Genomic DNA, 27,825 nt, shown 5'->3' with positions numbered 1-27,825 from the left:
TGTAAAATCAGCAAGACATTACACATTGTAAGCATCAATATATTAATGTTATTGTGCTTCTGTCCATTTATCCTGATAAAGTCATCATAAACACAGCTGAAAGGTAAACACACGCCTCACTATTTCTACTTTTCTACAGTTTAATTAAATGCTAGAGTAATTTACAAAAAACAAAACAAAATAAAACAAACAAACAAACAAAAAAAAAAACGTTCACAACGTTGACCTGAAAGAGCCGAATCAAAGAGTCGACTCGTTCGTGATCGACACATCAGGGAAAGTGCAGTGAGCTGGATGCTGTGTAGCATGTTAGCACGCTGGCTACGGGCGATTGTATATACATATATGTAGACCTTTATTTTATGTAAAACATTTTAGCGAAATGAACGGGATGCCCAGTACCACGGTAATTCAGATTACCAACCTGTCCTCGTCTGTAAATAGCGAACAAATGCGAACTCTCTTCGGCTTCCTCGGAGATATCGAGGAGTTGCGGCTCTACCCTCCAGAGTAAGTGCATGCCTGTTGGGCTACTCCAGTCAGGAAACACCGAGGATGTACAGGCCTGTACATTGAGTGTTAGCAAACAAGCTGCAGAGCCATGTATGTAGTTCTGGGCAAAAGTAGGTTTAAATTATGTTTCCTGGAGTAGTCAGCTAAATGCTTAAGCTTTTGCTCTAGAAGAATATACATATTATTAAAATATATGTAAAAAAAATCCACACGAACTTCTCCACAACAGACTGAACACTAGCTGGCTATATTAGCGTGTAGCTAGCGTAATATTTATATAACATTCATTTACCACCACAACAAATACATTATTATTATAAGCACTAAAAAGCAGAATTGGAAATAAAATACAGAAATGTTTCTTGTAATGTTTCTTGTAAAATAAAATACAGAAATGTAAAAAAAAAAAAAAGATGAAGGCACATTTACCAAATATGATATTTTTTCCTATTGAATTTAAGGGGTAAATGTAATTTCTAAACAATCTATAAGGTTTTCAGTGTCACTTGTAGAGGGCCTACACATCAGTCAGAAAAAAAAGTTAATAATTTGCAGATACAAACAGCTTTAACCTTTTAACGTCTGTTAATCTAGGAAAATTAGACGATTTATATGAGATGTTTGAGATTCGCCACACCAAACAGTCCGACAAACTGGTTAGGGAACGTCTTCAAAGTCACACATCTGAATAAAACGAAGATCTCAACAAAGTTGCAACTAAGAGGCAGTAATAATGCACACTTGGCCATCCACTTTTCTAGGAACACCATACTAATACTGGTAGGACCCCCCTACCAGACTTTTCTCTCAGAAGAGCCTCAGTTCTTCATGGCATGGATTCCACAATGTGTTGGAAACTTGAGATTCTGCTCCATGTTGGCATGATTTCAAAACATAATTGATGCAGATTTGTCAGCTGCACATTGTTGTTGTTCTTCTTTCGGTTGCTCCCTTTAGGGGTCGCCACAGTGGCTCATTGGTCCGGATATTAATTTGGCACAGGATTTACGCTTATGCCCTTCCTGACGTAACTCTCCCATTTTAGCCGGGCTTGAGACCGGCACTGAGAGTACACACCCAGTGGCTGGGTTGGTTCCCCACCTGGGAATCAAACCCGGGCCACGGCGGTGAGCGCGCAGGATCCTTAGCCATTAGACCACCGGGGAACTTGTTAGCTACACGTTCATGCTACAAATTTTCCATTCTATCGCATCCCAAAGGTGCTCTACTGGATTCAGATCTGGTGACTGGGGAGGATATTGAAATACGCTGATCTCATTGTCATGTTCAGTGAACTAGTTCAAGACGACTTGTGTTTTGCGACATGGTGCATTATCATGCTGGAAGTAGCCATAAGATAAATTAATAAATTGTGGCATTCAAATGATGCTCGATAGTTATTAAGGGGCCCAATGTGTGTCAAGAAAATTACAAGGCTGCTGCATGTTGCAGCAGAAATTGAGATTCATCACACCAGACAATTTTTTTCCAAATTAAAGCCTGTGCCCACTGTAGTCTTATATTCCTGTTCTTGGCTGACGGGAATGCAACACAATGTGGTCTTCTGCAGCCTTAGTGCTATGCATTCTGGGATGCTTTCCCGTTCACCACATTTGTAAAGAGTAGTTGTTTAACCCTTTCTCACAGTACACTGGCATTTCATTCCGCCGGGTAGAATGGAAATCGACTTATCAGACATTTTCAATCAGTATAAAAAAAATTAATTATTTTATTACCACAAGTCTGTTATAAGATTAGTCAGGACACTGTTGGGTTTCTGTGTGTAGAGTATCATGACTCTGTGTTTAGCTGCTGGTGAGCATTGCGGTGGGAAAAGGGAGGGGTGTGACAGCACCACTAAAGCTTTTTTCATAGTAGAACACTATTTACAGCTGTAACAATAAAATTATAACATTTAAACCTGGTAGGGTAGGTAAAAATAGAAATACATATGAAAAACTGCAAATTCCTAAAGCCCTGAGTGGCTACTTTCATATGTTTTTTGGTTTTCGCACCATAGTATGTGAACATTAGAGACTGTTGTATGTAATAAAATCGCAGAAGGTCAGCAGTTTCCCATCTGGCACCAACAACCATTCCATGGTTAAAGTCACTGAGATCTAATTAACTGAAGTGCTTGACCTGTATCTGAATGATTTTATGTATTGCGTTTCTGCTACGTGATTGGTCGATGGATAATTGCATGAATGAGCAAGTGCACAGGTGTTCCTATTAAAGTGATTGGTCAATGTATGTACTATGGTTTTTTGCAAATTTGTTAATATGGTAGTTCAAAATCTATTAAACTGTATGCATAGTTTGCATTTTTATAGGAAGCTAGAAAAGAAATATTAGACTGACATTTGTTGTCTCTGTTCTTTTCCAGCCACACGCCGCTTTCCTTCTCATCTAAAGTGTGTTACATAAAATACAAGGAGCCGAGTAGTGTTGGTGTGGCCCAGCATTTAACCAATACAGTGTTTATTGACAGAGCTCTTATTGTTGTCCCATGTGCAGAAGGTTAGTAACTTCTTCCTAATGCTCATGTATCTTATGTTCACAGATGGCTTTAAGGATTGCCTGCAGCGCTTATCTGACATTTTGGTTTCATGTGTTTTGTCAGTAGATTTAGGGGATGAAGTAATATTTGGAAGCTTGAGCTGTTTATTAGAGAAATGGAGACTTGATGTCGATGGTGTGTAGCATAAGTGTATATACAAAATACATCTGATGGCTTTAGGAATGCGTAGTTGATATTAGTTTAACAGTAAAACCGTTCACTGTTTCTATATAACAGGGGTATTCAACTCAAATTCATCCATCTACATAAAATTCCTCGCTTACCAAAGGTTTGGATAAGTGACGTAACAGTTTCCTTTTTTATGGTTAACCACTAATGATTAGATTAAGGGTATACGTAATATTCATCAGTTTGAAATGGTTGTGTTTTATTTTCGCGCTGGTGCTTCACGTTACCATGTTTTGAACTTGAAGCAGTGAATAAACTTATCTACTTCTTTGTCCAGTAAACTTTAGCCTTATTTGGACAGGATTAAATTTACGTGCAGTCCTGGGGTCATTTTCTGTTTTACAGCTGCTCCTCTGTGATTTTATTTCCATCCTAATCGGCCGTGCCGATGTTTTTCTCCATCTTCCTCTGAGAAAATTACAAGCCAAATTACCTACTGTTATTGGAGTGTGACCACGTGATGCAAACATCCGGGTTCATAGAAAATACAACTTGCTAGAAACTCACTCCTCCTCCGTTTATTTTATTGCTCTCTGGTTGCAAAAGTTTTATCACTGAGGAGACGTTTAAAAAAATATTACGAATGACCCCCGATAAACTAATCCAATCTGAGTAGGGCTTTAATCATCATAATCGTAACTGTATTCATATCCATTGTCGACTTTTTTTTTTTTTTTTTTTTAAACAAGCCATGTCAGATTTTATCCGGATTTATCCGCTGAACTTCCTTGGTGAATCTTGGTCCACCAGTTGACGACCCCTGCTATAGAACACGATTAATTGGTTAAAGACTGAATTAAGAAATGTTAAATTATTTTAAACGTGATAAGCACATATACAGTATTTTATAGGTCTTGTAGCACTGTAGGTATACAAAGCCTTCTTGCTTGTTGACACAATTCCTGATCCAGACATAAATGTAATAATAACTAGAGTCTGTGTGTATCGATTGTATTGCAAGGTGGTGTGTGATATATTATTTACATTTTTTTTTCCCTCAAGGTTATGAGAAAAGGCTACGTGCTTGTGTTGTGGTGTTAATGTCATGACTATGAAACACTCTGTCACGGCTGTACTTTCAGTAACTAGGCCTACCTAACCAGCCTGTTCCTTTTTTTTTGCTGTTGTTGTTGTTGTTTCTTTTAATGTTTGTCGCCCAAATGACCAAATAAAAAGTATGCAGTGTTGTTATGAACGATGGTATCCTAAATGAGCTGATCTGTCCCTGGAATTAAAAAAAAAAAAAATTGCTTGTCCTCGTGACTTGGTGCTGCAGGATGGCTTACTGCGTTAATTAATTTGGTTTCTGTATGTTTTTTCTGTGTTGATTATGTGTGCATATCAGATGACTAGAGTGGCCCAGGCGTTACAGTACTACACTAGCCTGACTCAAGGCTTTGTTTTCCAAGCCACTAAACCCGCTGGGGCCCACGCTGCCTTCAAGGGGGGATTGTGACCAGGAGCGTAGCCGCTGAACCTTCCAAGATGGACACCTTGTCTCTTTTTTTTTTTTCTGTTTCTTTTCCTTTTGTCTCTTTTTTTTTTGTTTGTTTTTTGTTTTTCTCTGACATTGTGTCTTGTTTGCCTCTTAGAAGAGGCTCTTGCATATTTCATTGTTGTTTCTTTTTCTTTTTGTTTTGTTTTTTTTTTTCTTCTGTCCCCAAGTCCCTACCATTCCTCCTCTTCCCTATGCAGTTGTCCACTTTTGCGTGTCTCTCAAAGCTGTCCAGGTTGGCATCCAGTAATGGAGGGGAATTTGAACGGTACACAGGCAGCCGTGGCTGGCGATTAATTCTGATGTCTATGTCTAATCTCCCTCTCCCTCTCCCTCTCTCTCTCTCTCTCTCTCTCTCTCTCTCTCTATCCTCTTTTTCGGTATTGCCATGCTTTCACTTTGACTTAAGGATCCTGTATGATAACCGGGAATATTCTTTCAGCTTAGCGTTATGGTCGAGCACTATTTTAATTTGAGTTAACCTTTACTTAAGGACTAAAGAAGTTACAGATTATTGCCTATTTGCTTAAGAGGAATCACAATTTTTTTTAATTGAACCAATTTCAAGTCTAATCTATCCATGCGCTTTCCTTACCCAGCACTATCAATTATTAGACAATCTTTCACTCAACGCATGCAAGAATTAATTTTACAAATTTAAAAAAATTAAATTAAAAAAAAAAAAAAAAAAAGAAGGAAGCTGCTTTTATTTATTTATTTATTTTTCCCCGAGTTACAGTTTTGGGGGGATGGGATTTTTTTAAAGACATTTAAAATGTTCTTCTCTTCTGTATCTGATGTTCTGTGTGCTATTAGTGATGCAGCCAACATGAACGGTTGTCTTGTGTTGCACACCCTTTCCAACACTGCGACACGATTGCCCCACGGAGAAAAGCGCCCATGCTTGATATCGTATGGTTCATGCCCATTATGTTTCCAGTACAGGTGACCTATACCACAAAGTGTTACCTCATTCTCTACATTTGTGTTGAGTTTTTTTTTTTATTATTTTTTTAATTTTTTTTTTTTTTTTAAAGAGAGAAGAAGGAAAAGGACAAATTTTTTGTTTGGTTTATATATGCTACTTTTAGGACAATAGTAAAGTGAACAAGGCTAAAAGATAGCTATGCTTGTAAATTGGACTAGTGACAGGCTCATGTATGATCGGTGTTGGATCTCCTCTCTCTTGTGTGCATTTAGAAGGGAGAAAGTACTTTTGCTCTCCATTGCTTGCTCTCACACCAGGTCACTTGCCCCGTAGGAAAGATCCCAGAGGAAGCCAAGGCTCTGTCCCTTCTGGCACCTGCAGCCCCAGTGCCCAGTTTGATGCCCGGTGGAGGACTGCTGCCCATCCCGAGCCCTGCCCCGCTGCAGAATGTGAGCAGATATTTCTCTTTTTAAAGGAAGTACCCCAAAACACATTTTCTCTTCGATAGCTAATTCCGATTAGGTTTGTGTTTGACCTGTGCTTAATTCAGGGAGTTCAGTTAGTGATAATAACGCTGTGTTCGACTCACCATCGCAACTTGTAATTCCCTTCCTCCAAACAGTAAAAGCCAAAGAAAACGCCCCCTCAACTTGAAATTCCTACTCACCAACTTGGGGTAGTCTTCGCAACAATGAGTTCCTTTTGCGTTTACAGAGTGAGGTCAAATCAACACGGCTGCTCACAGCATCAGAAGCAAACAATGTAGCACTTTTTATCTTTAAATGAGTTATACTGTATATACTAGTATTTGCTTTAGATCCATCAACGTACAGACGTACATATTTGCTTGTTAAATCTGAAACACTGGCTATTCACTGTTTGAGGATGAAATAAACATGATGAGCATGGACGTCTATGTTTTCGTTCCACTATGTCTGTTATAAGTGCCGAGGCTGAAAATGATTGAGATCATTCCAACCTGCGAATTACCACTTAAAAGGTGAGTCGAACGCAGCATAACTCTTCAGCGTTTGGAAGAGATCTTCAGTATTCGAGATTGGAGAAAAACATGAGAAAACATGAGAAATAGCAAAACTAGATTTGCTATTTAAAGAAATAAAATTATTATGTTTCCCCCATTATCAGATTACTGAAGTGCATGTAAACAGTTTTTATCTGATTATTTTGTACATGTAAAAACACTCTTTTTCATAAATTCAGGATGAGCTTGGAATTAAAGATTTTGTTCAAAATAGATCGGAAGGTCGTAAATTGCTTTCACTTGTAATGACTAAAATATTTGCATAACTTAGCAGTTGGGTTTGCCGCTGGCAGCCCGGGGCCCGCTGCACCTTGGGCTCGACTCTTCGCTGAGCGCCATCTCTTCTCAACCCCCCATCATGGGCAACGTGGACCCTTCCAAAATCGACGAGATCCGCAGGACGGTGTACGTCGGCAATCTCAATTCTCAGGTATCCACTAAAACATCATCTTTATTCAGTTCTAAAATTACCAATATGTTTCTTGTTTGTTTCTTTTATATAATTAATTGTGGATTTTTGATCATTTTCACAAAACACGAGCCAGTCACTGGATGTGAATACGTTGCCAGCCTTAGTGTTGAAATGCTGTAAATGTCCTGCACTATTTTTCTGAATTTTCCTCTCGTAGACCACCACGGCAGAGCAGCTGCTGGAGTTCTTCAAGCAGGTCGGTGAGGTGAAGTTTGTGCGCATGGCAGGAGATGAGACTCAGCCGACTCGCTTTGCCTTTGTCGAGTTCGCCAACCAGGACTGTGTGGCCCGAGCGCTCGCCTTCAACGGAGTCATGTTTGGAGACAGACCTTTAAAGTGAGTCACGTGTTCTTCTCTATCAGTACATACACTTTATGAACTTCAATATGTAGGAATCTTTGAAATACACACACGTAATGATATATATATATATATACATATATATATATATATACATATATATAAAAAATAAAATGTGTGTATGTATGTATAAAAGAAATTTAGATTTTGAAACGATGTTTCAGCTTAGTAAAACTTATTATTATTGGATGTATTGTTTTGTCACACACCTGATCCTGCTTGTTATTGTATCAGCTTTGAATATTTTATGTGCAATATTAGGATCAACCATTCCAACAACGCCATTGTGAAGCCTCCGGAGCTGACTCCTCAGGCTGCTGCTAAAGAACTGGAGGATGTGATGAAGCGTGTGAGAGAGGCTCAGTCCACCATAGCAGCAGCCATCGACCCAGGTACTTCTTAATCACAGGGTTAACCGTTTGTTCACATAGAAAGTGATTGTTTTATAATAGTCTGTGTTAACCTGCCTTTGTGTTTTCCTCTATTTTGAGAACCAGTGCATGTGTTGATGGACATGTGTTTTCTGTTGCACACAGCTGAGGGCAAAAAGCGCTCATCCAGCAGATCCAGGAGATCAAGAAGATCCCATTCCAAATCTCGCTCTCATTCACGTTCTCGCTCACAACGGAAACACTCCCGATCCAGACACACGTGAGTTTAAAGGCTTTCGTTTTACACCCCCCCCCCCCCCCCCCCCCCCCCCTTAAAACAATGTGAAACAGTGTCACTACATCAGAACACGATTTTTCTGAACAGTGATTATTTTCACTAAGTTTACAAACGTCAACAGCGAGGTGTCACTCTCTCTGTGAAGTCTCCTGTGCCAGTTTTTCCCTTTGACCCAAATCTATTAACAAATCCCATGCATCTAATATGATTTGCTTTGCGTGGAAGGGGCCGGCCATCGCAGCGGTCATGGCGGAGGACGAGTGACTCGCACAAGAGACGCTCCAGAGACAGGAAATATAGCCGCTCACACTCCAGGTTAGAGTGAACACTGCACTGGTCGCATTCAGAAGCTGGCGCACACATACACACCATAAACAGTGGCATTTCCGGTACTGAAAAAGGCACTGTTTCGGCTATTTCGAGCCGCAGGCTTGTCTCATTCAGGACTGAATGTCATCACATTATCAGCTTGGAAAAGAATTACAAAGCCTTTCTTTGTAAAAATGTCTTTCAACTTCTTATAACTTCTCTTTTTGTTAGAGAAAGACGCAAAGACAGGGATGGGAAGATGAGGAGGGGGGATGATGCTGATGACAGGAGAAGGGACAAAAAGGGAAGAACGCCTTTGAAAGGTTACAGACGATCCTCGAGATCCCCCAGCAACAGCAGGTCAGCAAAATATTAAATTTATCCACTTAGAAGGTGATTCCTCATAAAAATAGATACTAGAGGTCTAAAGATTGATTTATTTTATTTTAATTATTTATTTATTAATTTTTTTTTTTTTTTACAGAGGACACAGAAAGAGGAGCAAATCACGCTCCAGATCTGTAAGGAAGAAAGCAAGGTCTCCATCACCAAGGAGGTAAAAACAGCAAGCTCTTAGCAAGTTACCTTGAGAACAGCACACCTTTTTGATCGTACAGCATGTTTGAGAATTATTTTAGTGAAATGTCGAGAGGTTTAATAGTTTGTTCATTCCCTCAGAGAAAAGAAAGACAGGAGGAGAGAACACGGGCGTGAAAGCAGTAGGGAGTGGAGAGCGAGATCAACATCCAGGAGGAGGAGCAGAGACTCAGACAGGCAGGCGAGCAAAGCTAAGTTCAAACAGGTGAGTCTAATACACACACTAACCATACATATGAGGTCTGATTTATTTCATATGCACGTATTCATGCGAACAAGCAGCTACCACTTCGCTGAGTTATCAGAGTGTTGCACATTCACATCCCAGGACTGCCAGAAAGCCACTGTTGGGCCGCTGAGGTTTTCAAACGTTAGTTGCTCAGCTATGTGTATTGATTGGATTCCAGGACACTTTGGAAATCCTTAAAGAGCTTAATCTAAAAGTGTACTCGTTCAAAAAAAATAAATAACTGAACCCATTTATTAGGAGTACAGTTTGCATTTAATGGTAGTGTGGTAAAAGGTAAAGTGGTCCCTTAACACAAAATGTTCAGAAATGTTGTTGGCCTCATTGCCCTGAACTTACCGTCAGTGATAAGTGACATACATGGTAAGAATGATGTGGCCGGGTCTGTGGCTCTGGTGCTCTAGATACAAGGCAATAATAAGATAATCATTACAGATATATAACATTCACCTGCACATTTGCATCTTCACTTGCATGTTACTGATTATAATCAGTTCCATTATGGCCTACTTTTAAGGAACGGTGAGTGGAAAAATAACACTTTGGTAATATACTTCAAAACATGATTTTATCTCTGGAAATGGGGCCAGAGCATTTCTGCCTAGTTCTTTGTGCTCTCAAATTCATCTATTTGAAAACAGATTTTTATTCTTGGCAGAAGTGCACTTTGAAGTAAACATTTCTTGTTTGGGTTTATTATCGGATAAACTCATCAGTTTGAAGATTCTCGCAAAGACAGAGGTGTCTGCGTCTACAGTTTAGCCTAGCCAGTTCAGCATTTATGGTTTTTGACACCAGCAATATGGGAGACAGCTATGCTGAAAAGTACTCTTCAGCTAAAGCTGAAAGGTCAGGTCTAACACAAATAAATGTCAGATCAAACACGAACCAGTCTGTGGTGTTTTCTCAGACGGAGAGTGGGTACAAGCAGAAGGAACAGGACTACGAGAGCGATGGTGAGGACATGGGATCAGGTGCCAGTGAAGACTTTTCTCCTCACGCCCATCACAACGGCGAGTACAGCAGCATGCACGCAGACGAGGGCGAGGAGTTCTCCACAGCTGAGTGAACCGGATAAGACCCACTAACTGGACTACGGAGAGCTGACACTTCAGCGGGGTTCACATACTTGAAATGTTCATCTTCCTCTTTGTACAGTGTTTTCTCTCTTTTCTCTCCATCATGTTGTTAGATTCTTAGAACTGTTCTTTTTTTCGTGCTAATTATATGAGAGCTATATTGAAATATACTGTATGCTTGTGTATATAGATCAGGATTTCTATTTCCTTTCTTCTGTTTGTCATTTTTAGATATGAAGCTCCTCACGGACCTGCCTCAGTACTCTTCACAATATCTAATGTTCTGACTTTTTACTAGAATCCAGGGGATAATTTCTTTTTGACTCTTATTTACGTAGTTATGCAAACGCCCTCAGTTATTAAGAGAATAACCTTAGTAATTACCTGTTAAAGGAAATATGCGGGGGTGGGGTGGGGGGGGGAGACACCTAGTACGTAAAAAGTGCCTGGAAAAAAGTTGCACATATTATGTATAACTGTAAAGCATAGATATAGCTTGTGCATTTATCTAACTCATTAACAAGGCTGGTAGTCAGTGCTTTTTAGATGTATTTTTTGCACAGTATTTTGCATAAACCAGTAATTAATGATGAGGTATACAGTACTTTTACTGTACAGTGTTATTAATCCATCCATCAGATTTTTCAGCAGTTTTTTTTCTGTCATGTTTTATGTGCGGGTCTTTAAATTTGAAGTATGAATTGGTGACGTCTGACTGTAAAAAAAAAAATATATATATATATATATATATATATATATATAAATAACTGATTTGAGTTATGCATTGTCTTATCCAAGTTTGGGAACATTACAATTCTGAAAATTATTTTTTATATGGTTTTGTTTTGTCAAAGATGTAGTTTGGTCATACATGTGTATATATAGTTGAGTGCAGATGTTCGCAAACCCTTAGGACAAAATGACGGTTAAATGAAAATAAGAAAAACATCTTACAGCAAAGTGTGTTAATTTCAGTAATGAAGGTTTGTCTGTGAAATCCTAACGAAAATGGTCAAATAGCATATGTTGTGACATTAATGGGGGGTGGGGGTTTGCATTTCTTTCTACATGTGTGATAACTGACCTCTACATTGTCCTCTAATCAATTCTGGAGTCACTGGAAATTTCTTTTTAACTGTTTTGAAGTGTTTTATTGCAGGATGTGCCCACATTTCCTATTTCCCTTCCTAGAATTGTATTTTGTTGAGTTGTAAAACAAAGATACATTTTCCTTTTTTTTTTTTAAACATTTTTTAACACTGAAAAACATAGGGGGTGCAAACTTTTCAACTCTGCTGTACGACTATTGAAACTATTGAGACTATTGATGTGTGTGTGGGGGAAAAAAAAAAAAAAACAGAAAGTGATGGTTCTTAACCTATATTCTTTTGTGCAGTGTGATTCTGTGGATACATTTGACCTATTTTTGGAAAAGAAAACGAACATTTAAAATAAATAAATATTCCCTAATACATATTAAAGATGATGATTATACTTTAAACTCAGTGGTTTCACTCTCAAGGGTTATACATATTATAAGGCAAGGTCTTGGTTTCTCAAAGTATCTATATACAGTTAAAGAAATGGATTGACAGTGCCATCTGCAAGATACATTTGATCAGGAGCTCCTCTCATGTTCTCAGATAAAGAGAGTGACTGTCGAAGGTACTCCTGACCTGGATCTGAAGGCGCTGCTCCTGAGCTGGAAGGAGCTGGAGGTGCAGCCTTGGTGATCTGCTGGAAAAGCTCCATGGTGGTGTAGTCACTCATAAAAGCACTTGTTGGGTTTGCTACAGCTGTGGAGACAGACTCTGTACCTAATACACTAGGTGGGTCCTTTATATTGTTAGCTCCCATAGATGGGTCTTCTATAGAGCCTTTATGATTACTGTCTATGGGAAAAGCCTCATTAGGTGTGGAGTCTATTGTGGTTGAAGTTGTAGGAGATGAAGGAGGTTCGTTATCCCCTTGGAGGGGATACGGAGGAGGCATATTAGGCATACAGGTGGTCTTTGTCCAGTCCTGAGACACATTGCAGGCAGAATGGGTCTCCTTTTTGGCCTCCAACACAGAAACGTGTTCCTCCGTCTCCTCAAGATTTGGCCTGTGCAGAAGCTCCATCACCTCCTGCAAATAAATAAAGATTCAAAATAATGTAGTCCTTTTCATATGTGGAAAAATGTTAATGTTGGTACTCTGCAAAAAAATATTAAACTTCATCCTTTCTTGGAAAGGTTCTTTGGATAGTTAAGGGTTCTTCTCTTCGTAAAGGAGATTCAATTGGAACCCTTTCTGAAAGAGAACTCAACCTAAAGAGACTGAACAAATTTCTAGGAAACAAATTACATTAAATTTGTAATAGTGATGGCTGTACTTCAAATCACAGGCTTGTATCAGTGTGCTCTTTCTAATACATTATTGCTTTTATAGTACCAGCTCATTCACAGGGACTTGTATGGTGGACAATCCACATAATCTAAGACGTAATTATGAAATGGATTTATAAATGTGTTATTATTTAATAATGAAAAATGTGCCAACGTTGATCTTGTGACGCTTTCTGTAAGGAGACAATTATTTAACATTTATAGAAGGAGAGTCTTCAGTACAGAGGACTTTGTGGTTTCTCAGTAACATGACAAGTGGCATTTTTTTCTTTTTATTATTAACTTCAGGCGTGAGAAAAAGAGACTGGTGAGGGAACGAAAGTTTATAGCTGTTACGATATACGTGAGAACAGGAACTTACTTTTTCAGGAATGTTCTACAACATTAAATGTAACTAAATGGATATGACGTGTCGTTCTTTAATAAATAAATACATGTAATTGTTGGCAGATTGCTGTGGTATAAGTGGAATAAAACACTTTGGGATGTGTAGTGTGATAATAATCAACTTTAGGGTGGTAACTGTAAATCATTTTGATTAATTTCCTATAACAGCATGCCCCCCAGGTGATTTATTCCTTACATATTTCTTAAAAAACAAACAAACAAAAAAACACCATTAAGAGATTGTCTCTAAACTTCTGAACATTCCTATGATTTTATCATCAACACCTTGGAATTACAAGGTTCTGACATTTTTGACAAAGTTTTACATCAGCTGACACTGATCTTATGTGAGAAAAATATTGCTCAGAAGTATAAATATATAAAACCTTACTGAGGGCCAAAAGGACTTCACATCCTAGAATTACAGAATTATCAGATGAAACTTAATCATTCCAATACAGCTAATATTCAGAGGTTTAAAACTCACCAGTTCCTGACCGCCTTCAATTTTCTGTACAGCGTTACTGTTGTAGGGGTTGGGTATATTCGGCCACAGCAGTTTCTTGGATCTAGGTGATAGTGATATTTGGTATCAAACCTTTCATGTCTTTTTGCAATAAAATAAGGTGTTACAAATGTTCAAACTGGGGTTTTACCTTTTCAAAAGCCGAAAGCAGAGATGAGTGGCAAGTAGCAGAGTAACTACACCCGCAATGACTCCTGCCAACATTCCACCAATAGCTAGGGAGTCTGTGGAAGCAGATATTCAGTTATGTTTTATATCCATTACAGAATCTTCAGCTTGTGAAACCGGTAACTATACTGCACAGGAAGTATATAGTCAATCATTAAAACCACTTTTACCACTCTAGCTATTATAGGTATTAAAAAAAAAAAAAAAAACATCAGACACAAGCTCTGTTACTAAAATACGCATGCAAAGCTTGTTATAGTTGAGCGCAATGGGTTGCAACTCCCATGGTTTTAAAATGGAAAAAAGTTAAAATTATCACTGTTTTGAATTTGGTCAGGGGTAGCGTGTAGGTAGCAAAGTGATGTTGGCTCAACGTCTATTTTGGGTGGCTATTTTGGTCAGTCAGATACAACATCGGGCCAACATCATTACAACCCAACGTTGGATGAAAGTCTGATGGCACTGGCGGCCCAATGTTGGCCCAATGGACAAACTAATGTTGGGCTAACATTGGCACCCAACATTGGCCCAACACCACTAAACTGCATCATGTGTTAGTGTGGAAACGCTTACCCAATATGTCAAAGCACTTAAGCGTACTCTGCTTTCCCTCCCCTGCAGCCGTGTAAGCGGACAGCTGCACGCAGTAGTTACTTCCACTTCGCAGATTCAGCAACTCATAGCTGTTCACACTAGGATGCACTGTGATATCTGGCAACACATCCACATATCCAGAATACTGGAAATTAAACAACAAGCTAAATATGTTTATACGTTTGATTTGAACTTAAATTGGGGCTTCATAGCACATTCATGTTATAAGTTATACATTTTTTACAAAATATTTTCCAACCCAGTACTAGAGGAGTCATGCAAGGCAAATATCAAAACGCGTGAGGACAAACGTTACAGAGAAACTGCAAAACGCAACATCATCCGTCCTGAAGGCTTGGTGGAAAACTTACAGCTTTACCTCTGACTGTTACAAATCTCTGAAACTGGAGACTCCTTCCAAAAATGCTATTATATATTGAACAGTGTTATAGTAAAATGTGGCCCGACTGAAAGCAGAGTTACTGTTAACTCCCCAAAGTGAATTATTATTATTATTATGCAGACACTGGAGACTCCTTCCAACATTTTCATAAAAATAAATACTGGTTTGTGACCAGATTGTTACAGAGTGGAGTTGTGCCTCTTGTGAATGTAACGCCAGACTCACTTTTTTGGATGTTGTCTTGTGTGTAGCGGATGATGTAACCTTGCAGAAAGCCACGCAAGTCCTCCTCAGGCACCGGGCTCCATGTAATCACACAGGAATTCTGGGTAATGTTAGAGCTGGTCACATTCCCAGGAGCAGTGAGTGGAGCTAATAGAAGAGGACATGAAGGTCGGTGCAAGTCTTTACAAGGTTATGATCTACAGTTAATACAGTAGTGACGTTAGTGGTGTGAAACTGAACTGACTTCCTTCAGTGAGGTAGACCAGGGTTCTTCCATACGTCTGATCACTGTTATTCACGTTCTTCAGGTTGCAGGTGTCTTTTTCATGCCTGGCATGCAGGAAGAAGTGGTATCTCTTATAGGGCTTAAATGCAACTGCACATAAAGCAAAAGGTAAAGCGCTGCTTAGGAGAGATACACCTCAAAATGGAAAAATGTATGCTGTGTTATAAAACGGGTCTGAAAGATTTCTTAATAAAAATCATAACTACATGAACAACATATTTTTTGGTAAAACCCTGAATATAATATTCACAAATCCCTCCCACAGTTTGTTTAGAAACATTTCTGGGCATACTTTTTCCTTAAGCCCTATCTATAATGAACTGTGAGCACATTCTAACCAGGTCATAATGCATTCATAAAGCCTTATTCCAGGTAATTTATTATCACACAACCACACTGGTGGAATTTGGATCATCAATAATTATGCACAAAATTATAGGCACTGAATTATGTGTCTTTTTGGCATTGTTATAATGTTATGAACACTATTAATAATGCATTAGAACTATTCATAATGCATTAGACACATAAGGTATAATGCCTGTTCGTAAAACATTTCATTAATGATTATATATGACAATGTTTGATATATTTTTCTTTGATTTATCTATATCTAATTATCTAATCTAATTAGATAATTATTTATCTAATTATCTATAATTAAGTATGAAGACATTTTTACCAGGTTATAATGCGGTCATAAGACCTTGTTCAGGATTAATTATTGTCACAGGAATTTGATTTAATAATATTTATATCATTAGTAATTATACGCAGAATTATCAGCACTGAATTATGAGCCTTTTGACACTGATGATATAATGTTATGAGCACTGCTTCAAATGCATTATAACCATTCGCAATGCATAAGACACATAAAGTGTAACTACTTTTCATAAAATAAAGTATTATGAATACATACATATTACAATGTTTCATATACTTTTCTTTGAATTTTTTTATGAGCGCATTCTAACCAGGTTATAATGCATTCATAAGACCTTGTTCAGGATTATTTATTGTCACATGACCACATTGGTGGAATTTGGTTTATAAATAATTATACACAAAATCTACACTGAATTATGAGTCTTTTTTGGCATAAGTAATCAAGAACACTATTTATGATGCATTATAACTACTCAAAATGCATAGTAAACATAACATGTAATGCATTTTCCTAAAATATTTCATGAATAATTGCACATTTCATATAAAATATATATAAAATCTTTAGCATAATGTGTCCCCTGCATCATGGTTGCATTATTACATATTATGAATTCATAACTGTAACTTCATTTCATATTAGTTCATAGAGGCTTTTAACAGTGCGCTATTAAAATGAATTTTAGAAAATGAGGTACCGTGCTGAGTTTGGATAGTATGGTAGTTTTTCTTCACGTAGAAGGTTTCATAAGCTAATTTCTCATTGCTCGCCCACCACTCTACAGAATAGCAAGGATATTTCCTGGACAGCGTGTTATTCCACGAAAGACTGAAGCTGTTATTACTGTTCAGAATAACGTTAAATGCTCCATCCAAATCTGTTGCAACAAAACAAATATAGCTGAGTTACTTCATTATACATAAAGAACAACTCTGGTATACATATTAGTGTCAGTGCAGGTACATAAATGAAAATTTCCTTGAACAAAATAAGTAAATGACTGTGCATATCCTCTTACATAATATCTACGGTGAATATCTGAGATGACCTACCACTCTGATCCTCCATGGCGTCTATGACCAAGTGTGCAGCAGGCGATGGTCCCGCCTTGTTTAAGGCACTGATGAAGAGTTTGTAGGCAGAATAGCACAGAAACAAAGTGACAGTTTGCGTTTTGAGGAAATAACTCCTTTCTTCAGCAGGTTCCCCAGATGCCTTCTGGACTGTCACAATGTAGTCATCCACTGCCTGACTGTGCACATACTGAAAATACCAAAGAGAAAACTGATTGAAAACAGAATAAGCACTTCATAGCCATATGAAAATGTTTGAATGTACTACATGTAATAATTTAGCATATTTGAACCTGAAGTGAAACAAATCCTAATTATATTCTAAAATCTAATCTGACTAATTTACATTAAATAAGCAATGATGCCATTTGCTAGAGTAGACCAAATAGCATTTTGCATTAGAAAGGAGAGTGAGGAAAATCAGGTGAACTGGTACCTCCCACTTCACGGTTATTTTTCTCTGTCCGGTTTGGACCAGATCGTAATCAGGCTCTTTTATGGCAGGTGCATCAACCAATTCTGGTGAGAAAAATAGGTAAAACATAAGCATCCATTATGAATCTGCTTCTCTAACTAACAGGCAATCAGACAGGATTCAGTAAAAGGACCAGCATTTTCTTGCACAAAAAAGTATTTTATCATGTCACATTTTAAATAATTAATAAAACACAACAGGGAGTGTTGTTATAAGAAAATAGTCATTAATAACAGCATGCCCTAAAGTGTTATAGAATGACGTCCTACTTGTTTTCCGTTTGTTGAACTTGTGTGAAATAAGTCAGTTCTGGTTATCACTTATGTTCAGCTCTAAATAGTCATTTCCTCACCATCTCTTTTTTCTCTCTCTTGAATTTAAAAAGGTGAAAAAAAAAATGCAGCTTGTCATGTTACAGAGAAACAGAAAAGTGTCACGTCCTCTGTTCTGAAGACTCTCCCATGCAGGAAAAGTAACTGACACTGGAGACTCCTTCCATAAATGTTCACTGAACATCTCCTGACAGAAACACCATCAAGGATTATACATTTTTCTTAATTATCAGCACATTTTTTTCATCAGTTCAATATCAGCACATTTTTAGAAATGTGTTTATTATTAGACTGTGTTTTATTATTACGTGGAGCATGTGCCGTATTACTCCCTGTGAATGAGCTGCTACTAACTCATTCATAACTTTCAGATTGAGCACACTGTAGCTCGCACTACTGTCAGAACTGCTGTTATAGAAAATTCATTAACACCTTCTGATGAATCAGATTCAAGTATTCAACAGCGCTGTGGTATAAAAGGTGCTATGTAATTTAGTTACACTTGTTGATAATTATGTCATGGCTTTACCTTGTGGGACTCTGATGACCTCGCTCAAAGGACACTGAGGACACTCAGTAGTTATAACACACTGTATTTGCATCTCATATGATTGAGAAGAGACAACAGCTCCCACGGTGCAGTCTCTGCCGTTCTGGGACTTCACCTATAGCATGAGAAAAAAAGAGGAAGTATTTAACACCTCAAATGAATGCATGTTTCACAAACTGTTCATACACCACTTAGGTTGATAGAGACCTTGTCCTTATATGTAGCCAAAAGTGATCTGTCATGATAGTGACAAAATATTTGAATAGTTGTTGAGCAAGATATAAGAAAAGATGCTGTGTCATGTCAGGCTTGACTTTACTTGACTTGACTTCTTTAGATAGCTAGTTATCTGGTAGGAAGATTTTGAATAGTTATATAATAAACTAATATATAATAATGCTTGCTAGCTACTTTACTACCTGAATATTAGCATAGAACTTATCTAGCTGTTCATGCTAGGAACTGCCAAGCCCCTGTCTAGGATAAATATTTAATTTGCAAACAAAAAAAATGTAGTGAAATTAATCTGATCTGTGGCTCGTAAACGCTAAGGTTTACTAATTTCCTTTTCTAGGACAAGCCGGTTTAACTTTACGCTTGTTTAAGCTAATGGTTCATTTCATAGCATTTCATTGAAGTAGCAGATCCACTTGCTTATTGTAATTATTTCACATTATAAAAGGCTGAAACTAGCACTATATTTGCTTTTCCACCCTACCTAGGAGCAATAATATAGATTTCTCAGGCTCTCAGGTTTGGATATGTTTGGAATTAAGGATACAATTCAGTCAACAGGAGTTATCAGATGAATATAGTATTTTACAGTGTGTGCTTATTATAAATGAAAACCACTCTTAATTGCAGTATATCAGTAAATGTCTTACTATATACAGTATTTATACAACAGTTAGTTCCAGTCCACTAATTTGATTGGTTGTGCAGCGTTCCAAGAGTGCATGTATTTAGTATAACCGCCCTGGGACGTTTGAAATGGTTACTACAGTAGAGTTAGCGACATCATCAGATGTCAGACATGGCAAATGATACTTTTCAGGAATATAATTTATAACTATGGCTTAAAATATTTTAGCTCATCAGATGAAGATGAAAAGGAAGGGAACGGACACCAGTTTCACCAGAAGCACCTTTAACGGTAATGTACAAATCAGTGTGAGCTAGCTAGCCAGCTAGACAACATGCTATACAGTGATCTTGGTTTCTCTGGGATCTATTTCCGTTAGCAGAGCAAAAACAAACAGAACATTTGGCCAATATCGTGTCTGAAATGTCAGTCACTCGATATTATTTTCTCGTTTATAGTACTGTTGTATAAAAGCAATATCGTCCTCACAATCACAACGAATTACAGCCGTGCCGATATTAACTATAACTGCACTCTTGTTCGTACGAAAATGCTTGAATAGTCAAAAGTTTGTGCACACCTTCCCACTCTTCTGGGAAGGCTTTCCACTAGATTTTGGAGTGTGGCTATGGAGATTTGTGTTCATTCAACCTCAAGAGCATTAGTGAGGTCAGTCACTGATGTTGAGTGAGGAGGTCTGGGGTGCAGTCAGTGTTCCAGTTCATCCCAAAGGTGTTGAGTGAGGTTGAGGTCAGGGCTCTGTGCAGGACACTCAAGATCTTCCACTCCAACCTTTGCAAGCCATGTCTTTATGGAGCTCGCTTTGTGCACAGGGACATTTTCATGCTGGAACAGGTTTCGGTCCCTTAGCTCCAGTGAAGGGAAATTGTAATGCTACAGTATACAAAGTCATCTTATACAATTGTGTGCTTCCAACTTTGTGGCAACAGTTTGGGGAAGAACCACATATGGGAGTGATTTTCAGGTGTCTATAAACCTTTCGCCATATAGTGTGTATAGTACACATTAAAAAGGAGTAGAATCATAGAAATGCAGGGAGCGACCTTTAAAAAAAATCCCCTAACCACCTTTTGATTCTCCCAATATTCAAAACATGTTTATGGCCTTGCTTTCAGGTTAAGCAGAAGACTGATCTTTATCTTTACCTCTTTCCACACAGTGGTGTTGTGCTCCCTGTACTTCAAATGATACTGTTTCACATTACTGTCTTCCCACTCAGCCGTAACATTCAAATGACCATAACTTCTCTTGAAAGACACACTGACAGGTGGACCACACTGTACTGAAATACAACAAACATTACTATAAGCAATAAAACCAATCCTATTAAAAACCTCTTCATTTGTTTAGCTACTAAAAAAGTGATTATTATATAACTATTCTTTAACTGTTTCTATTTCCTATTATTTACAAATGTTAAAGTGAAAATGTATTGAAATTGAATGAATTTACAAAAATGAACGTACTTATTTCTGATGGAAGGTTGCTGAATTTTGCAAAGGCGCATCTTTTTTGATCATCACTCAGCGCAATGGCGAATGCTGTCATGGTTGCTTCCATTTTTAGAGAAAATGGATTTAACATCATGGTTTTTGTGTAGTTTGTTGTATACATTAACTGACATCTCCTCCTGCAAGAGAAAACTTTTGTTTTCATCCCAAAACATTGTTTTATATAGTCATAGCCAAGGTAAGGTATTTTACAAACATTTACACCACAGCACTGTTGAATGCTCGATTCTGCTTTGGTCAGAAGGTGTTGATTAATTTTCTATAACAGCATCTCTGACAGTTGTTCCAGCTGCAAGCTTTATATTAAGGCATTAGTCCTAATAATTTATCATTTCTATATTAACAACTTACACAGGGACTTGTATGCTGAATAGGCCACATAAAAAAATAAAAATTTTCTGTGAAGAAATGTTTATTTTGCAATTTTAGAATGAGTCTCCAGTGTCAGTGCCTGCACTAGTCAGAGATAAAGCTGCAACAGTAATTGTTACGACGCAAGAAAGACTTCAGGACAAAGAAGTTTGCACTTTGTGGTTTCTCAGTAACATGAGATGCATCTTTTGTCTTATTAACTTCAAGAGAGTGAAAAAGAAAGGGCGGTGAGAAAACGACTGTTACCAACGACTACTATAACATAAGTGATAATATCACACAGACATCAACATCATAACCTCAAATGTAACTATAAATGGATAAAAAGTACAACACATCGTGTTTTAATAAACTGGCAAACGGCTGTCGAATAAGGGATTAAAACACTTAGTGCTGTTCTTGGAAAATGAAAACCTACTCTGAGATAGTAACAGTAACTCTGCTTCATTTTGGGCTGCATCACACTACATGACATTGAAGAAAAAAAAAGTTTCATATTCTCACTCCATTTTAATCTTTCCCATACAGTCCTAGTTAACACAGAAGGTAGAGGGTAAAGCACCAACGTGAGGTTGTTGTCCCTAGAATTCTAACTTGCTGTGCAAAATTGCTAGAGGATTTTAAAAATGCAAATGTAAACTTGACAACTTACTGCTTTATGTAGAGAATATATTTTCCATATTGTCCAGGACTCCATATGCAGTAGTAGTTTATAATGGCTTCTGTATACCGTTGCCCAAAGCAGCTCAAACTGTGGACTCCTAAAAAGATCCACAATTATAAACACTTTAGAGTTGCTTTATGGAAATGCACATGAACAATGCTAATACTGAAGGCTCCCTCTCATTGCAGTTACATGACATTACCTTCTGAGACGTTACACAGTTTTTCACATGAGGTTATGTTTTTGCATGTGCAAAATGCTGAAAAATAACAATAATAAATTAAGACATGCATACATACACGCATATATAATTTTTATATATTATAAAATATATTAAAAATATATAAATAAATTATACATATATATATATATATATATATATATATATATATATATATATATATATATATATATATATATATATATATTTACAAAAAAACCTTGAGATTGAATAAATATTCAGTGCAATATTCATAAATATTCCCCTGAAGGAAGGAATGCTTGTTGAAACCAACTTTGATTCTGCATTTAGCAATAATGCACATTTCTTGCACGTCTTGTCAGGTTGTTTTATTCTGCACTTTATAGTTTAGTGTAGTGGTCAACTGATTGATCAGCCTAGCCAATTAATTAGGCCAATATCAAGCAGTTTAATGTAATCAGCATCGGCTGATCAGCCTGCACATGTGGCTGATTGTTTCCCAAAGAACATATGATTAGGCTGAATTCCTAGTTCTCAGGGTTAATTAATAGAAGTTCATGTATTAGCTACCAATTTATTCGATAAGCAGTGTTTACTCTAGTCTCTATATTATAATTTGTTATTATAATACCACATAAATAATACCACATACTTGCATAACACATATGTCAGACTCGAGAACGATATCGGTTGCCGTGTCAACATCGACATCGCTTGTTCTGCGTGTCACATCGCAAAGGCTGTCAGTAACGTTATGCTAAAAGATTTTTATCTGTTGTGTAGGAGACAAAAGCTGGCGGCATTTGCAATTTTCATAACTAATCTCATAGAAATAAAATTCAGAAATCAAGATAAATCATGTCATGATCTTTTTCAACCTTTAATGCGATACAGCATCCAATAAAATTAAGTGAAAAATAAACTGAATGTTTTAGGTGGAAAAGGAAAAAAAAGAAAAAAGAAAAATACTACAATAATCTGGTTGCATAAGTGTGCACACCCCTTCACTAATACTTTGTTAAAGCACCTTTTGCTTGCAATACAGCACTCATGAAGCTGATCAGAGGGAAATTAATCACACATGGTGCATGTTCTGGTAAAAAATACTGTTTTTTAATAGGGTTTACACTGAGGTTTTACTATCTTTAACCTTAAGGTTATATACTGTATCTAACAGAAATATATGTTCCTAAGTAGCATGTAATGTGCAAGACATATTCATGCAATAAGACAAGTATTGAACTGGTGTAAATGTTATGTTGTTTTTTCTTTAAACCCTAATATAAAGTCTATTAAGTAGGTTGAACAGCATCCTGCTACGTACACTGCAAAAATATCACGTCTTAGCAAGGAAAAGTATCTTGAATATATGCAAATCCAACTACTGTATCGCTTTTATTACTTTTTTTATGGTCTCATCAGACCATAACACATATTTTGTTTTTAGAAGGGCTTGGATGAGTAAGAACATCCGTCTAGCCACCCTACCCCACAGCCCAGACATGAAGAATAAGAGAAAGCTAGTTTGTTCAAAACGTAATGTTAGTTCTTCTCATTCAAGCGTTGTTCAGTGAATATGAGAGAAGAATTAGAGCACTAGTGAAAATGCTTCTATTTTGCATTCTTTTCTAATTTAATACAACAGTTTTCATTACAAATTATATTATCGACAACCTTTGAAATTTACAAGACTTTCAAAGTTTCTTAGTATTTGGTACATCGCCTTTTTTGCTTTAGACAGTGTGCACTTGAGCACGGACTCCACAAGTTTGTGCAAAACTTTATGATCCATTTCAGATCAAATTGAATCGGAGTGTCATCTGAGTACGGGCTTCAACAGAAGAGATTAGGCATGAGGAAAATCTGACCTTTTGCACAAAGCAGTTAACATGGTCAATATCACACATTTGCTTACATTCAAATAGAGACCTAGAAATAGTGCCGAATCTTGAATATTAAATATTCAAGATATGGAACTTTTACTTTCTTTGTTTTAAATATTTCAAAATTCTAAAACCGGTTTATTTCCAATTTTAAAAGAAAAAAAAAATCCCAGATTTTAAATGTTTTCTCAGACTTTCAGGCTGCACTGAATGTTATTATAATTTATTATTAGATTGTTCTAAGGTATTTGGGGGAAAAACAGCATCATGTTAGTCAGTAGCCTCCATAGTCTGTAAATATTGGCATTGGCTGTCAGTTAACTAGTAGTTTAGTGTATTATTTATTGTTGAATACACTCTGGATGGGACACCAGACCATAACAGGACACCACACATATTCACACCTAGAGGAAATTTAGCTTAGCCAATCCACTTATGTGCATGTTTTTAGAAGGTGGTTACACTGGATTGGCTACACACCAAGTATGAAGGAGTGTGTGAATGTGTGTGCATGCTGCCCTGTGATAGACTGGCATCCCATCAAGGGTGTATTCCCACATCACGCCAGTGTTCCTGGGAGATGCTCCGGATCTGCCATGACCCTGCACTGTAAAAAAAAAAAATGCTGTAAATTAACAGTATTTATTTTTACAGCAAAATACTATTCTTTTATTTTACAAGATTGTACTGTATGATTGACTGGGCAGTTAGAGCAGTGCATTGGTTTACGGTTAAGTACCAGAAAACACAATACACCGTGCGATATCTAAGGTTTAAAGCAGGAGTGGGAATGGTAAAGGTTCTCTGTGATGACATCTGAAAATAAGTGGATTGTTTTGGTGCACTTTATTTTAGGCGAACACAAACCCTCCCGACGTAAAAACTTCGGTCTGCTTCATCTTTTACTGCGAGTTAATTCAACGGTAGAAGTGGTTGAATCAGTGCAAGCTAATTAAGGGAAATTGTGGCTCAGTGGTTAAGCTTTTGAGCTAAAGATCAGAAGATAGAGAGTTTAAACCCCAGCAGTGCCAAACTGCCATGATTGGGTCTTTGAGCAAAACCCTGCTCAGCTGTATCCTGCCTCAACTGTACGTCATTTTAAATATAAACATCAGGCTAATGAGCAAATTTAAATGCAGCACATTAAATTATACTTTCAGTGTATAATGTATTACCGGAAACATACAATGGCATACTGTAAGAAGGACAGTAATTACCGTAAATTACAGTAAAATTGAAAGAAATTGAATGAGTGATCACACATTGATCTCTAAATATAATCACACATCAATAAGTACATCATCATCATCATCATCATCATCAAAAAAAAAAAAATCTTTGGGATTTTTAATCAATAAAGTTACAAAACGTTCACAAGACGTTTTATACTTTCTCCGATTGCTCACACACACACACGCACACACACGCACACACACACACATACAGAGCAACCACAAAATTTTTCTAAAATGTCTCAGTTTCATTCATTTCAAAGCTGTTTTACTCTGTACAGCCAAGTGGAAAGTGGGTGTGAAACCCCCCTCCTCTTCTTGTCCTATGTGAAGGTTTCAATAATCTTTCACCACAAGTAAACCATGGCAAACTTTTAATCTTTCTTTAATAACAAGTACATAGCAACCCAAATTCATTTCTCAAAAGCAGTATGAGCAATTATGAATGTTGTTTGTGGGCAGCCCTTAAGATGAATTTACTGTAGTACACTAATATCTGACAAGGGTTGCCAGGTCTCAGCAAAAAAATTCCCACCCTCAGCAAAAAAATTCCCATCCCTGAGACTAGCCAGGCACTGAAAATAAGGGAGCTACATTTTTGTACATCAAAGCTACAAATTCTGCATTTAGTTTTTTCCTTTGTTTGTCATACCCTGAGGAAAATTTCTTTGCTTAAAATTATTTTTTTCTTTGATATTTTTCTCGCAGGAATACCTTAATGTGGATTCATACTTGTGGTTCACTTAGGGATCAACTTTTCCACAAATGTTTCAAAGAGTCTCTATTGTTTGAAATGTCTTTATTTCATTTTCCAAATTTTTTATATTTTTATTTTTATATTTGTTTACCTTATTAATATTATTTACATTTCTTGTATTTTACTGTTATTACTAAGCACCAGTACAACAAGACAATTTCCTTGTACATGTAAACCCACGGTACTTGGCAATAAAGGTGATTCTGATTCTGACTAGAAATAGAATGAGACAAAATTTCTGAGATTAAAAACAGAGAGAAAGGCCACATTTAACATCAGTGAGCTTTGAACGTCTTGAAGAGCTGCACAGTCAGTGTTGCCAACTTAGAGACTTTGTTGCTAGATTTGGCAACTTTTTAGACCCCATAGTGACTTTAATTCAAAAAAGAGCCAAGCGACAAATCTAGTGACTTTCTGAGCACATGTTGGTGACTGTCAAACCCGATACGCCTCTCCAGCTCACATCACAGCTGCTGATATATGAATTGAGAGAGCAGGTTCACTCGACTTACCACCAGTGCAATATCTGACTGAACTGTGCTTGCAACCAATCACTGATCACCATTAGTCCCAATGACCAATCACTGATCACTATTAGTCCCAATGACTACTCACTGATCACCATTAGTCCCAATCACCAATCACTGATCACCATTAGTCCCAATCACCAATCACTGATCACCATTAGTCCCAACGACCAATCACTGATCACCATTAGTCCCAATGACTAATCACTAATCAGCATAACATTTTGTAAATGTGTAAAAGTTTAGTTTGTGGTGCCATGACTAAAGATGTCTTCATTCTAAAAGCAATAAATTATTGATGAAATAATAAAAGCTATTATTTTCTATTCTAAAACTCTATTGCGCTCTATTTTATTATATTCTAAGTGAAAATCTCGTTTCCTCATGTACCCTAATTTGTAATTTGATAAGCCAGTGATCATGACGAATAAATGAAGATGCAAATCAGCACATGACGTCATCCCGGGACTTTTTGAGCGTGCTTTAGCTACTTTCCTCAGAAAAGAGTTGGCAACACTGTGCACAGGAACATCAAGTAAAAACCACAATCTCTTCTCCAGATTCTGTTTTAAAAGCTTGATAAACTTTAAGGGTAAGGGTTAAAGACAACTGATTAAAAATTTCCATTATCTCTTTGCTGGGAGCTGGTTTTAGATTGTTAAGCTGTGTGTTTGTGAAAAATGATTAGATTTCAGAACAATTATTTGCTTTAAAACAAGATAATGGCGACCACGGGCCATTATTTAAACTAGCCCAAGACACTCTAAACAGGCCACATTATGCGTAAAAACGCCCACACTGGCAACCCTGTGTCCAACTGACCTGCTGAAGTGTTAGAAATGATCCATGGTGACCAGATCAATCCCATAAGCACCCCTGAAGAAAGAAGAAGTGAATAATAATCAGTGAAACAGATAAGATACTGCATACTGTTGAATAAAAGCAATATGAAGTTTCAGTTTATGGTCATCTAGGAATTATTCCTCAAAAAAAAAAAAAAAAAAACGCACCAAAATAAAGGAAGCTTTGCATCTCTGAAGGGAAATCTCCGTTAAATAAATCCCTTCAAAACAGCTCTGAAGGAATGGTAATTTTTTTTTTTCAGAATGACCCGGTGTTTTGGAGCTTCATGACTGACAGCTCTCCGTCTCCAGGCTCGCGCTGGTGCACATTTTTGCCTACTGATCCTGTTGTGCGTGTGAGATGTTCCGCGCATGCGCAGTAAGCCAAGTTAAGTGTCGTACGAAAAGCTGTCACA

General features: G+C 37.3%; 2 protein-coding genes across 6 annotated transcripts; one reads left to right on the top strand and one right to left on the bottom strand.

Moving 5' to 3' along the window:
- The first annotated feature begins 259 nt into the window (after positions 1–259).
- On the top strand, positions 260–11,961 carry srek1 (splicing regulatory glutamine/lysine-rich protein 1). 5 transcript variants are annotated; one of them, XM_053230499.1, is made up of 13 exons: positions 2,896–3,033; positions 4,608–5,025; positions 5,574–5,702; positions 6,019–6,134; positions 6,999–7,157; positions 7,357–7,535; positions 7,821–7,951; positions 8,096–8,210; positions 8,454–8,543; positions 8,769–8,897; positions 9,022–9,093; positions 9,216–9,339; positions 10,292–11,961. In XM_053230499.1, the coding sequence occupies exons 3-13, from the start codon at positions 5,672–5,674 to the stop codon at positions 10,448–10,450; spliced, it is 1,305 nt and encodes a 434-aa protein (XP_053086474.1). In that variant the 5' UTR covers positions 2,896–3,033; positions 4,608–5,025; positions 5,574–5,671; the 3' UTR covers positions 10,451–11,961. The 5 variants fall into 5 exon arrangements, with proteins under 5 accessions (XP_034156520.2, XP_053086472.1, XP_053086474.1 ...); XM_034300629.2 differs by lacking the exons at positions 4,608–5,025; positions 5,574–5,702 and adding an exon at positions 260–510 and having other exon boundaries at positions 2,900–3,033; positions 7,002–7,157; XM_053230497.1 differs by lacking the exons at positions 4,608–5,025; positions 5,574–5,702 and adding an exon at positions 260–510 and having other exon boundaries at positions 2,900–3,033.
- On the bottom strand, positions 11,803–27,825 carry LOC113531285 (protein sidekick-2). Its single transcript, XM_026921900.3, has 16 exons — positions 27,578–27,825; positions 27,390–27,443; positions 22,169–22,225; positions 21,955–22,063; positions 20,886–21,049; positions 20,565–20,701; positions 18,516–18,651; positions 17,616–17,698; positions 17,159–17,369; positions 16,804–16,983; positions 15,395–15,526; positions 15,151–15,297; positions 14,502–14,639; positions 13,891–13,984; positions 13,722–13,803; positions 11,803–12,587 (listed from the first exon to the last, which is right to left on the bottom strand). The coding sequence occupies exons 1-16, from the start codon at positions 27,597–27,599 to the stop codon at positions 12,036–12,038; spliced, it is 2,298 nt and encodes a 765-aa protein (XP_026777701.3). The 5' UTR covers positions 27,600–27,825; the 3' UTR covers positions 11,803–12,035.

This window comes from Pangasianodon hypophthalmus, chromosome 27 (assembly GCF_027358585.1).
Source record: "Pangasianodon hypophthalmus isolate fPanHyp1 chromosome 27, fPanHyp1.pri, whole genome shotgun sequence".
Classification (NCBI taxonomy): Eukaryota; Metazoa; Chordata; class Actinopteri; order Siluriformes; family Pangasiidae; genus Pangasianodon; species Pangasianodon hypophthalmus.
Note: the sequence above shows the minus strand (reverse complement) of the source record. Positions and strands in the feature narration are given on the sequence as shown.